Source organism: Aphelocoma coerulescens, chromosome 3 (assembly GCF_041296385.1).
Source record: "Aphelocoma coerulescens isolate FSJ_1873_10779 chromosome 3, UR_Acoe_1.0, whole genome shotgun sequence".
In the NCBI taxonomy this organism is placed as follows: Eukaryota; Metazoa; Chordata; class Aves; order Passeriformes; family Corvidae; genus Aphelocoma; species Aphelocoma coerulescens.
In genome coordinates this window covers 16,085,110-16,098,086 of record NC_091016.1, presented here as the reverse complement: position 1 = coordinate 16,098,086, position 12,977 = coordinate 16,085,110, and the positions used below count along the sequence as shown (strand labels likewise).

Below are 12,977 nucleotides of genomic sequence, written 5' to 3'. Positions count from 1 at the left end.
CCCTCTGGAGGCTATCTCTGTTTAATGGGCAAGCAATGACCCACTGCATGACTCACAGAATTACATCAGCCCCTTGGGAGATGCTCCACCCAGGGGGAGGAGCCAAGCATTCCCACCTGGATATAATCAGGTAGGATTGAAGCACAAGCAGCTCTTCCCTCCTGGGTTCCCAGAGGATAAGAGTTACTACTGGACCTTCAGCCGAAGACCAGACCCTTCAACAGGATCACTGCTTCAATAGGACCACTTCATCTGGGCTGCTACCACCACCCTGATTAACAGGGTGTCAGGTTGTATCCTGACTCTGTCAGTGTTCTTGTACTATTGCAATTATTTTCATTTTCCTATTAAATTACAGTTCTGTCTTGTGATTTCTCACTGGTTTGTTTTCAAACTAGTGCAGAATATTAAGTAACAGCTCAACAAAATTTGTTGGCAACATTCACACTATTACTTACTAGTCCTTTAAGGCACAACAAGGGAAAAAAGCAACAAACAAAATGCAGTCAATCAAACCAGACATGAACTGAGAACTCTGTGTGTGTGTGTTTGTGTGTGTGTGTGTGTTTAGACGGGTTTGACAAAGGGAGAGAAAGGACAAGGATGAAAAGGAATGTGGCCTAAAAGCTTAACAGCACTCAAGCTTAACAGTAGTTAAACTGGAGCCGTGAGGAGTGGGGGGATTGGCCCAGGATCCATTGTTGATCGACGATCCTGTGAGTACAGGAAACTTGAGCTTGCTGGCTCTGAGAGGCCCCACTGGAGGTTGCCAGTGGCAGCTGCTGTGGTCCAGGAGAGCTTCGAGGGCTTCCTTTTGGGCCGCTGTTGATGGGCCACAAGACAGTGGGCTTCAGTCATAAAATGCTTCCTCATGGCCGCACTTTGGGTCAGCAGCCTGTCTTTGGAAGTGCGAGAAGAAGGATGTTATGGCATTCAGGCAAGAAAAGTAGTTTCCAAGAGTGTTCATAGAAAACCCCAGGATCTGGTTAGACAGCACAAGTTCCTGGGAGCACTCAGTGTTTTGGGCAAGCCCAAGAGGAGCTTAGTCCAGGGGCTGTTCATCAAGGCTGAGGCCTAACAAGCATTTCTGAGATCACAGTGTGGCCTGATAAGGCCAGGGAAGATTCACCACCCCAGTGTGAAGCATGAAGTTTTGATGTAAAAAGCCATGGCCCAGTGGAACCCCGGGGCACTTTCCTCAGGCCTGCGGGAGAATCCTACTGCAGATCCTTGTGCCACTGATTCCATCTCTCCCCACTTTTCTCAGTTCTTGGTGGCAAGGTCACTTAGGTTAGACACACAGCTCACAAGAAGTGCTCCTGTATTTCTCTATACAATGAATTAAAGTGAGATGACACATCTCAAATCTGCATTTTCTTTCTGGCAATCTGACTGATTGGAGGAATTTCTGGAGCAGGAAGCTTGCTTCCTCAAATATTTACTGTGCATGGTAGTGAGCACAAAGAAAAGATTTAATGTTAAAAGCTTTGCCCAGGCAATGCTCCTTTGACAAGTTCCCTCCTTAGCTCTCCTTGGGAAGATCTGAAAGGTTCAATGACCCCAGCAAAAGCTCCTGCAATGGCTGCCCGCCAGCAGAGCAGGGCTGTCAGCTGTGAACCAAGTGTTGCCACAGGCAGCAGCTTAGCCAGGGCAGCAAATCAGGAGCTAGGAAGGAGCTGATCTGAAGGCCAAACCTCCTTAGCTCCTTCCAAGAGCACTGCAACAATTCCTCATTCCAAGGAGGTGCAGTGCTGGACACCAGAGCTCTGTGTGAGGACTGGACACAAGTTTGCTCCCACGGAGTGCCGTGATGGTTTCTGCAGGAGCTGTGGGCTCCTGTGCCTGCCGGACACCATGAGGAGAGAAGGAGCCGAGTACACTGACACACCTTTGCCTTGAGCATAGCCCGGCCTTGACCAAACACACTGAAAGGTTCCCCCTTGGCCCATGTCTCGAAACGCCAGGTCAGCTGTTTGATGACTCCAGGTGGTTTGGTGTAAAAAAATTTCCCTCAGAAATACTAGTGTCTTGGGGTGACTTTATGATGTGTATTCCTTATCGCTGCCCTATGCCCAGAAATTAATTTTTGTGCCTTTTTATGCCTTTAAACTGAGCCTGAGAAGGGGAAGGAAAAACTGAGCAAAACTTTTTCAAAGCAGTTTGCAGCTTGTTCAAGGTCACACAGAGATAGCGACTTTTTTTCCAGCTGCGGCAGGGGAGGGAGGAGGCACCCGGCTCGCGGCTGCCCGGTCAGACAAAAATGCCCCTATTCAAACAGTGGGTGTGCAAGTAGACATGAAGTTTCACTGTCTTTTCTAGGATATTTTAGAAAGATCTAAGAGAATATTGCAGGAGGGAGCAGATGCCTAATTTTGTCTCCAGAGGAATCCCCAAAGGACACATCACTCTGCTGGTGATGGCAGGAAACCCCATAAGCTCACAGACTAGTTTTCCCTGACACATGCCAGCCTTCCCAGGCTTTACTAGGCTGGGATTTAAACCATAGCTAAGCAAACACACGCAGCCAAGTGACACAGAGTTTTTCCTCCAGAAATTGGAAGGAAAACCTGAGGAATTGGCAGCTAGCCCCTCAGAAACATGAGGAGCAAAAGCCAGTCTTCTACCTGAGAGCTGCCTGGGCAGGGGCAATTCTTCCGATTGCATCAGCGTGGCCGTGGCTAGAAAGGGCAGCGAGGAGAGGAATTCAGCGTCTCCTGGCAGCCCCTGAAATCCCAGCTCTCACTTGCGTGCACCGGGGATTCTGCTTCAGACTCTGAACTTGCGCAGCCGCTCCTTGGGCGCTGTTTGCCCCCAGGCACAGCGGTGGGTGCTGCAGCAGCTGTCCCGCACACAGGGCTCTGGAGCCTCCCCGAGGCCGCCAAGGACTGGAGGAGGCCACGTGCCCGGGATCTGGTGCAGCACCGTGGGGCTGTGGGGGATGCTTTGGTCTCTTTGGGGCGGGGGGTGGGGAGCAGGGCAAATGGAATCAAGATGAGACAGGGATCAACCAGCGCCACGCCAGGCAGCGATTTTTCCTACCGGGGCTCCTCTGAGTTTAGCGAGCTAATGAGGCCTGCGGAGCAAACGAGACCCGGGAGCGAGGAGGGAAGGGCTGGCTGGGAAGGAGTCAGATAAAGCCCTTGCAGGCATTTCTCTTTCTCGGGCTCCTGGGGAGACAAAGGAGACAAGAAGGATGTCCCATCTCGTGACACTTCCTTTTTTCCTTCAGGAGCTGTACCGCAGTTACTGCCTACGAGAGTTTCCATCGTGATCCCTTTGATGCCAGGGAGCACAAAGAACTTGGAACCTTGCCGGAGTCCAGCCCTGCCTGCCTATCTTGGAGCAGAGGGGAAAGATGAAGAAGTATTTGGGCGGGGCTTGAGCCGAAATGGCATTTTGCCGCTTCTGATTTCCTCCCAGCTTTTGCAGCGGGGCGACCACTGCGTCCCTGCAAACCGCTCCCCTTTCCAAAGCACACGCGGGCCTGGCTGGCAGCTCCGGCTTCTCGAAGGGGCTGCTGCCGTTGGCAACAGGAGCTGTTGTTGAAATTTTCGCGTTGCTTAACCCCCCCTGCCAAAGGCCACCGAGTGGCTGAGGAAGGACACAAAAAGATTACCCTGGAGGAAGGGGACCAAAAGCTTGGAAAAGGATGAAAGAAAGGCTCCGATGACAACGACAAGAACAAGATTTATTTTTGACAGCAAATTAACACCCGCCGCCCTCCAGCCCTCCCAGATTCGCAGGCCGAGCGGTGCTGATTCCGTGCCTGAGGTGCTGGCACCCTGGGGAGAGAAACCAGAAAGCCGCGGTCAGCCGGACAGGGCTCCTGTCCCCCCTGTCCCAGCACGGCCTGTGCCCGGGCCAGGCTGCTGGCGGTGCCAATTCTCCGTTTCTAGAGGAGAGCAGCATGGCAGGCCACGTTCCACCTCCTCCACTTAAACATGGCAGAGCAGTCTCCTCAGCAGCTGCAAGAGCGGGATGCTCGTGTGCCCGCTGCCGTCTGCCGGAAGCCCTTCTGCCACCCGTTGCTGTGAAGCCAGGTACCCACCTCTGGAGACCTGCTGCCAGGAGAGGAGCCGATCCCGCACGAGGTCCTCGTCCGTCTTGAAGGCGATGGCCCCGCAGACCGCGGCCCCCCGGGGTAGCGCCGGCACCGGACGCACTCCACACACAGGGGGCCAGCGCTTCCCCATGCGGTCCGGGCACCCGGTGCAATCTTCCTGGAAAAAGCAAAGAACGATTGCATGAAAGTCAATTCAAAACAAGACCTGGAAGCAAGAAAAAACGTCAAAGGTTATCACCGTATCACGGGCCTGGGGAGGGTCTGAGCACTCCATGCAAGCATTAAGGCTCTCCCACGGCTGGGGAAAAACCCCACCTTTCCCACGCGTAAGCCCACCCCTTCCTCAAGGGCCCGCAAAGCAGACCAGCTGGGGCACGCCTTCGGAACCCGCCCCCCTCTGCTGCCCCCCGTCCCTACGGACGGATGCTTTTGCCAGGCTGGCTCCCCCCGCCCCAGCCCGGGCCAGGCTGGGTGGCAGAAGCTGTCAGCAAGGCCGGGCGCTGGCTCCCCCTGCACAGCATCCGTGCCCTGTCCCGCCAAAAAGCAACTTGGCGGCCGGCGGAAAAATTAATATTCCCCGGCGCCGCCAAGCGGGGAAGCTCCGGTGCCTGGTCCGGCCGAGCCCTGCCACGCCTGGAACCACGAGCATCCCCCCACCCCTCCGCCGGCTGTGGACTCATCTTGATTCCGTCGGGGCGCAGAGCGTGTCCTCCAGGAAGGGGCCGCAACCAAAGCCAACCGGCTTTGCCCCGCCAGCGGCCAGCTCGAGGACGGTGTTGTCCGGCTCCAGGTCGTGCTCCAGAAGAACACCCCGGCGGTGCCTCGGCTTGCGGGGACATCACGATGCCATTGAGCTGCAGGGGGATGTTTCCCCTTTTCCAGTCCGTGGCAACTTCACCGCACTGCCACGACTTCTCCAATAGGATGGGGAGCACTGAGCCGCTTCCTCCACAAGGCGCCGAGGACCAGCGGAAGCATCTCCTCGGCTGCGCTCTCTCCTCCGTGCCACGGCCGCAGGGAAACGCTCTGCCGTTTTCTTCGAGCGCCCCGAGACGCGTGCAGCTGGTGCTTGCTGGGCTCCTGGATCCTACTGTGCAGAGGGATGGATCTCTGCTGTCTCCTGGGCCAGGTGACGGTCCTGCAGCCAAGAATGCTCAAACAGGTCTTCCAAGGACGGCCTGTGCGCGGGGTCCATGGATAAACACCACCGGATGAGGTGCTGGCACTCTGGGGAGAGAAACGGGAAAACGCTGCTCAGCGGGACAAGGCTCCTGCCCCTGCTCTCCCAGATTCCACGGTGCCCAGGCCACACTAGGAGCGCTCGGAAGCTGCACCCCAACCTTCCCGTCGATCCTCCCTTTCGGACGAGAGCAGCCCAGAGGCACACGTGCCACCTCCTCCAGCTAACCCCAGCAGATCAGCCTCCTCCCTAGCTGCAAGAGCAGGACGCCTGTGTGCCACCTGCCCTCTGCCAACCACGTCCTTCCCCCCCCCGTGCCGTGAAGGCGCATCCCCACCTTGAGACACCCGGGGCGGGAAGAAGAGCTGGCCCCGGATGATGTCCTCATCCGTGTTGAAAGGAAGGTGCCCACAGACCAGCTCATAGAGCAGGATGCCCAGGGACCAGATGGTGGCTGGCTGGCCATGGTAGCAGCCAAAGAGGATCCACTCCGGCGGGCTGTACTCCGGCGTGCCTACGGGACACGGGCGCAGCTCATCAGGCCCTGATGAGTGCTGCTCCCTCCCAGCCAGCTCCCGTTCCACAACAGGCAGCCCTCGCCCCGCCGGAAAGCAACTTGGCTGCAGCCGGCTGCAGAAGGATTTCCCCTCGCTCCCTCCCTCTTCTCCCTCTGCCAGCAAAGGGGGGAATCTCTGCTGCCCGGCTGGGCCCCGCCTTTGGGCTCACCTGACATTCGGGTGTAGAAGGTGTCCTGGAGGACCGTGCCGCACCCGAAGTCGATGAGCTTTGCCTCGCCGGTGGCCAGGTCGACGAGGACGTTCTCGGCCTTGATGTCGCGGTGCAGGACGCCGCGGCTGGTGCAGTGCCGCACGGCCTCCAGCACCTGGCGGAACAGCCCCCGCGCCACGGGCTCCGTCAGGAAGCCCCGCTCCTCCAGGAAGTACCAGAGGTCCTGACAGCGCTCCGGACGCTCCATGACCAGCGCGAAGCCGTCGGGCAGCTCGAACCAGTCCAGGAGCCGCACCACGCCGCGGAAGCCAGGGCGCGACACCATCCAGAGCAGCGCCAGCTCCAGGGGCACAAGGGCGCCGTTGTGCTGCGGGGGGGACCGCGATGCCGTCAGCGGGGCCGATGCTGCGCCGAGCCTTCGGCACCCCGGCCCGGCCCCAGCGCCGCTCGCCATTGCCCGGCCCGGGACGCTCCGCGGCCCCCGCTCACTGCACGCTCGCTCCCCTCGCAGCGTCCCGGCTCCCACCCTCCCGGGCCTCGCCCTAGCCCCGCCCGCCACGCCCCGCCGGCTTTCACTCACCAGCCGCGCCCACTCCGGGATGCGATCGCGGGACACTCGCTTGATGGCCACCTGCAAGTCAAGGCGAGCGGCGGGCTGAGCTCGTCGCCCGTCGCCCGTCGCCCGTCGCCCGCCGCCCGCCGCCCCCCTCCGACCCGGCCCCACTCTTACCGGGGCGCCGTCGGCGAGCCGGGTCCCGGAGTAAACGCTGCCGCAGCCGCCGCTCCCCAGCAGCGGGCCCTGCCGGTAGAGCTGCTCCAGGGGAGGCTTCTCCGCCCGTGCGGGCGGCACCGCGCTCTCGGCATTCTGCCCGGGGCCCCCGGGCGCTGCTGCTTCCCGAGCCGCCCCGGGGCCGGCGGCCGAGCTGACGAGCGGCGGAGTTCGGAGCGGGGAAGCTGCCGGCGATGCTGCGGACGACGCTGCCGGGGACGGGGCGGGAGCCGGGCGGCAGCGGGGCGGCTCCGGGCGGAAGCGCCGGAGGGGCCTCGTTCGGGGCCGGGGCCGGGCCAGGGCCCGCGCCAGGCGGAGCCAAAAGAGCGTGCTGCTCCGCCAGCACCAGAGCGAGCGGCACTTCCAGCGGCGCCGCTGCCAGTACGGAGAGAGCCCGGCGGAGGCGGCACCGCGGCGGGCCGGGCAGGGGCGGGCAGGGGGCGGCCCCGCCGAGGGGCGGCAGCGGGGCGGCTCCGGGCGGAGCCGCGGGAGGGGCCTCGGCCGGGGCCGGGCCAGGGCCCGCGCCAGGCGGAGCCAAAAGAGCGTGCTGCTCCGCCAGCACCAGAGCCGCTGCCAGGACGGAGAGAGCCCGGCGGAGGCGGCACCGCGGCGGGCACGGGGCGGCCCCGCAGAGGGGCGGCCCGCGGGACGCGGCATGAGCCGCGCTGGGAGAGGCGGAGACAGGGACGGGACGGGAGTGAGTGGAGTGTGAGAGGGAGAAGGGGACGGAGAGCGAGCGGAAATCCGAGTGGAAAACCGATCGAGAGAGGCGCTGCCGCTGCTGCTGCCGCTGCTGCTGCCGCTGCTGCTGCCGCTGCTGCTGCCGCTGAGCCGCCGGAGCGCGCGGCCGTTCCGTTCGTCCGTTCCCTGCACGAGCCCACCGGAGGAGCCGGCGCGCGCCCCGCGGAAGGGAAGAAGCAAACAAAGAAATAAATGCCCGTGAAAGAAATAACCTAATAAATCAATACAGAAATAAAGAAAAGTGTGGGCTTGTAGCTTTCTTCTTCCTTAGGTGAGATGAAGCATTTCACCGGGAAGAGTTCCCTGTCCTGATGGTTGTGCGAGAGTGGACAGGAGTGGAGCCTTTAATTTTCAGGTAGAAAAGATAAATCGTGTCAGTAATGTCATCTCTTTTCATCCTCTGTTGAGACAGTTGCAGGCTGCCAAAAGACAGAGTCTGCAATGTGGAACTTGGTCCCAAGCTTCTTTTTCTGCCAGAGGATGAGGAGGGGAAGTATCCCAGAATCACGGAGTCACGGCATGGTTTGGCTTGGACGGGACCTGAAAGATCACGTCGTTGCAAGCCCCCCTGCTGTGGCTAGGGACCCCTGGCACTGGACCAAGGGCTTGTCTAGAGCTCCATCCAGCCTGGCCTTGAACACTGCCAGGGAGGGGGTAGCCACACCTTCTCCGGGCAACCTGTGCCACGAGAGTCATTTTTCTGAATACCTCATCTAAACCTACTCTCTTTCCGTTTGGATCCATTCTCCCTTGTCCTGTCCTTGCCTGCCCTTGTCCAAAGTCCCTCTCCAGCTTTCTTGTAGGTTGCCGTCAGGTTCTGGAAGGCCACGGTTCTGTCGAGCCTAAGCCTAAGTGTCTTTTGCCGGCTGAAGAAGCCCAGCTGTCTCAGCCTTTCCTTGCAGGAGAGGTGCTCCAGCGCTCGCTAAATCTCGGTGTCCCCCGTCCGCACGTGCTCCAGCCCGTCCGTGTCCTTGCCGTCCGTGCTGGGGAGCCCGGCAGAGCCGGATGCAGCGCTGCAGGTGCAGTGTCACCGGCGTGGAGGAGACACGGCCCTGCCAGCGGCTCCGGGAGCCAGCAGTTGGCGACTGGCCGCCCGCTTGCCAGAGAGCCGGGGCCTTTGTGCCTCCCCTGCTCCCCGCGCCTTTCCCCGCCGCTCCCTCGCTCCCTCGCTCGGGGGAAATCCACCCTCTGCCGCCCCGCCCCGCTGCCCCGGGGGCTCCCCGGCGCCATCTTGAGGGCCCCAGGCCTCGGCCTCACCAGGCTCACCCGAAGGCCGTGGGGACACAAACACACGCACAGAAAGTGCCCTAGGGTTCCAAGGTCAAGCTTTTGCCTACGGCATCAGTTTGCTTTCAGACTGTGGACGAGATTATAAAATCACCAGGAGGAAAGAGCATGAAAAAGTTCTGCTTGGGCAGTACCTCAAGGCTTTGAGGGAGAGGGTTTGTGGTGCTTCCTCGCTCACAGGGAGCCGCAGGAAGTAAAACTAGAAATAAACTAGTAATAAACTAGTAAAAATAGTCATAACCCCGTATTAATTGGAAGGAAAACCTGAGGAATTGGCAGCTAGCCCCTCAGAAACATGAGGAGCAAAAGCCAGTCTTCTACCTGAGAGCTGCCTGGGCAGGGGCAATTCTTCCGATTGCATCAGCGTGGCCGTGGCTAGAAAGGGCAGCGAGGAGAGGAATTCAGCGTCTCCTGGCAGCCCCTGAAATCCCAGCTCTCACTTGCGTGCACCGGGGATTCTGCTTCAGACTCTGAACTTGCGCAGCCGCTCCTTGGGCGCTGTTTGCCCCCAGGCACAGCGGTGGGTGCTGCAGCAGCTGTCCCGCACACAGGGCTCTGGAGCCTCCCCAAGGCTGCCAAGGACTGGAGGAGGCCACGTGCCCGGGATCTGGTGCAGCACCGTGGGGCTGTGGGGGATGCTTTGGTCTCTTTGGGGCGGGGGTTGGGGAGCGCCCACTCCGGGATGCGATCGCGGGACACTCGCTTGATGGCCACCTGCAAGTGGGGAGAGAAACCGGAAACAACGCCCATATTTAATGTGACTCCTCCTGGGAAATCATAGAATCACAGAATGATTTATATTGGAAAGATCCTGAGAGATTTTCTACTTCCAAAGCCCTGGCTGTGGGCAGGGACATCTTCCACTAGACGAGGTTGCTCAGGGCTCAATCCAACCTGGCCTTGAATGCTTCCAGGCTTGGGGCATCCACAGCTTCTCTGGGTAACTTGTTCCCTGTACCTCAGCAGCCTCCCAGTAAAGAATTTCTTCCTAGAAACTTGCAAAAGAGAGTAGAACTATTTCTGTAAATACAACAGCAACAAAAGGAGGGCTGAGGAGAATCTCTGCCTTTTACTGGATGTGGGGGGAAACATAGAACAAAGCATGAAGAAAAGCCTGAAGTACTTAATGCACTCTTCCTTCCCTGGGTGAAGACTGTCAGGATGGGCGGGCCCAGGGAGTGGTGGAATTAAATGGAATTAAATGCAGTTGGTGGCTGGTCACAAGTGGTGTTCCCCAGGGCTCAGCACTGGGGCCAGTCGTGTTTCATATCTTTATCAATGATCTGGAGGAGAGGATCAAGGGCATCTCAGCCAGTTTGCAGATGACGCCAAGCTGGGTGGGAGCGTTGATCTGCTGGAGGGTAGGAAGTCTCTACAGAGAGATCTGGCCAGGCTGGATCATGGGCTGAGGTCAGTTGTATGAGGTTCAACAAGGTGAAGTGTCCCGTCCTGCACTTGGGCCACAACAACCCCACGGAAGGCTACAGGCCGGGGGCAGAGTGGCTGGAAAGCTGCCCAGCAGAAAAGGAGCTGAGGGTGCTGCTTGGCAGTGGCTGAACGTGAGCCAGCGTGTGCCCAGGTGGCCAAGAAGGCCAATGGCATCCCGTCCTGGGATATGCTTTAGTGGTGGCCTTGGCAGTGTTAGCGGCCTCAGGTTATTGGGGGGACTCTGTGATCTTAAAGGTCTTTCCCAATGGAAACAGTTCTGTGATTCTAAACCTCCATTCCTTGTTTTGAAGGATGCAGTCCCAAACAGACCCACATTTGTGTTCTTAAGGAATTTAGCATCTACCTTTCCGTGCAAGTAAGAGGAATCAGGCTTTAAATGCTCTCGAAACACTTTTATTCCTTGATCTTAAGCTGTGTGTTTGAATTGAGGAGATTTTGTACAGAAAGGTTGGACCAGAAGATAAATGCAGGCAATTTAGCTTCAATGGCACTTGTTTCATCTGCTTTTCTGCTTCCTTTCCCCATGGGGGGCAGATTTGGGAGTATTTGTCTTGTGCTTTTGAGTTCTGGCCCAGACTTGCTCATGGATGTGCTGTAAAACCTTAGCTACCCCTTTCTACTGACAAAATCTTGCAGGCTGGTGGGAATTGCTAGAGACAAGGCTTATAAAGCAGTCCCCAGTATGATTAGCCCAGTGTCCCTGCTTAAATCCAGGCCTGCTTGTATTAAAAAGGAGCAAACTCTTCTAACCACCCCGCCTTTTATTTGTAGCTCTTGGGGCAAGTCCTGTGTGCCATTCCAACTCTTTGTTATCAAATGTGTGAAGTGATGTTGCTGCTGTAGCAGCAGCCTGAGTTCCGTGGGAACAACTCCAAAGCACTGTCCTGGGTGCCACTGCAGTGGGCAAGGTCAGAGACTTGCCTCTGCTGCCATGGGCATCCTGCCATGGGGAGAGCAGCTGCTGGGGCTTCCCCCATTCTGCTGACAGCAGTCTGCCTCCAACATGTGGACTGTATGGCCATGATTTTGACAGAATGTGCAAAATGCATCATTTGAACATTTTTTATGTTGCTCTAACATGACCTGACTCGAGCAGTTTGGTAGGCAGGACGCCCTGTGGGCAGGGCCATGGAAGGGATGGGTGGCTGTCACTTGCACTGGCAGTGTTATTTTTCCATGCAGGCTCCTGATGCTGCGGGGCAACGCACCAGCAGCTGTGTGGGGCCCAGGGACCAGCAGCACACCGAGGAGACCCTCATCTGCACAGAGCCCATCGCCCCTTTGCTCCCCCCATGGCGGCACAAGACAATTCCGCCCCAGGTGAAGGGCTGCAGCAGACTGGAGACTCCTTCAGCCAGGACTCGTTGCAATCTCCTTCCTGCAGCTGTGCCCGGAGGATGTTGGCCTGCAGCGGCGGTGCCGATGCCCAGGAATGCTGCTCGGCTCAGGGAGGCGGAGTGGGTACAAAAGCTGCGCTCAAAGCGCTGATCGCGAGACCCCAGAGCCGCTGGCAAGTGCAGCAGCTCTTCTTCATTCCATGCAAGTGAGAGCCCAGCCTTAGAGCCTGTCCCGGGGGACAGGGAAACGCTCTGTGTATAGTTTTGAATGTTCAGGGACAGCCAAGATGAGAATTGTTTTGAGGCAGGTGATGTTAATGTTGGGTTTGGGTGTGTCTGCAGGAAAGAAAGCAGGAATGAACCCCTGCCACAAGGAAGGAGAACATTTGCATGGCCAATTTACACCCTACAGATACACGGATCATATTGGCCCGCTGAATACTGGGAGCATCTATTGCAGGGGGCAAAGCTTCCTTTAATAGATGGGAAAGATGAGATTTGAACAAATAATTTTGCTGATGCAGAAAAAGGGATGAGACCCACTGATCCCTTGCCTCAGGGTTAGTTCTGCCAAATCCTGGGCACGGCCCCTTTGGAATGACTCCGTAATTGCTGATATGCCGCTGGAATGCTGAATGCATCTGGGGAGAAGAATTGCTGAGTATGTAAGGTGGCATTTTTGCTGGATTAATTCTGGACTAGGAGTGTGTAGGTAATGTAACTGTAATGTTCTACAGGGGGAAAAAAATCCTGATTTCAGAAAGTTATTCTTTTTTTTTACCGCTTGGCTGCCACATGATTTTATCATCGGTGGAGGACTGTAGAGAATGATTAGTTCTCTGAGTTTTAGGAGCTCTGTTGGAGAGCATTTCAGAATGACCTGCCCAGTGGTTTTTCCATTAGGTAGATTTTCAATTGTTAGGATTAGCCAAGATCAGAAATATTTTGAGGCAGGTCATGTTTATGTTGGGTTTGGGTGTCTCTGCAGGAAGGAAAGCAGGGAATAAACCCCTAGAAAAATGAAGTAGAGCAAAAGTGGATTGTTTGGATAGGCCAATTTGTTCCCTACAGATATGGGCTGCTTGAATACTGGGGATATCTAATGGAGAGTGCAAAGCTTCTTCAACTTCTAACATGGGGTACCACTGTTCATGTGCCAGCCCTTCGTTTGATGTGAACAGAAAAAATCAAATCCAAAAAGTGCAAAACCCAGCCCAGATCTGAGTGGGAGTTACAAAAATAAATGCCTTGAGAAGTAGCTTTGGAAAGTGCCTTTCCTCCTAGACAGTGTCAAACCCACAGGCCTAGCCTGCTGGGGCTTAGGGCTGGCTGCCCTTGGGAAGGGAAGGGGATGGTGTTGGGATGGGGGTTTTGCGGCCATGGAAACGAGAGAACCACGGGCGAGCGTGTCACAAAGGGGCA

The 12,977-nt window shown here is 57.3% G+C and overlaps 1 protein-coding gene across 1 annotated transcript; it reads right to left on the bottom strand.

Moving 5' to 3' along the window:
- Window positions 1–3,682: 3,682 nt before the first annotated feature.
- On the bottom strand, window positions 3,683–7,197 carry LOC138107017 (serine/threonine-protein kinase pim-1-like; the record flags this gene model as incomplete). Its single annotated transcript, XM_069008348.1, has 6 exons — window positions 3,683–3,782; window positions 4,049–5,290; window positions 5,581–5,757; window positions 5,970–6,339; window positions 6,553–6,603; window positions 6,703–7,197. Coding segments are annotated over 5 exons (1,233 nt in total), but the record flags the coding sequence as incomplete, so codon positions are not given.
- Window positions 7,198–12,977: the final 5,780 nt, after the last annotated feature.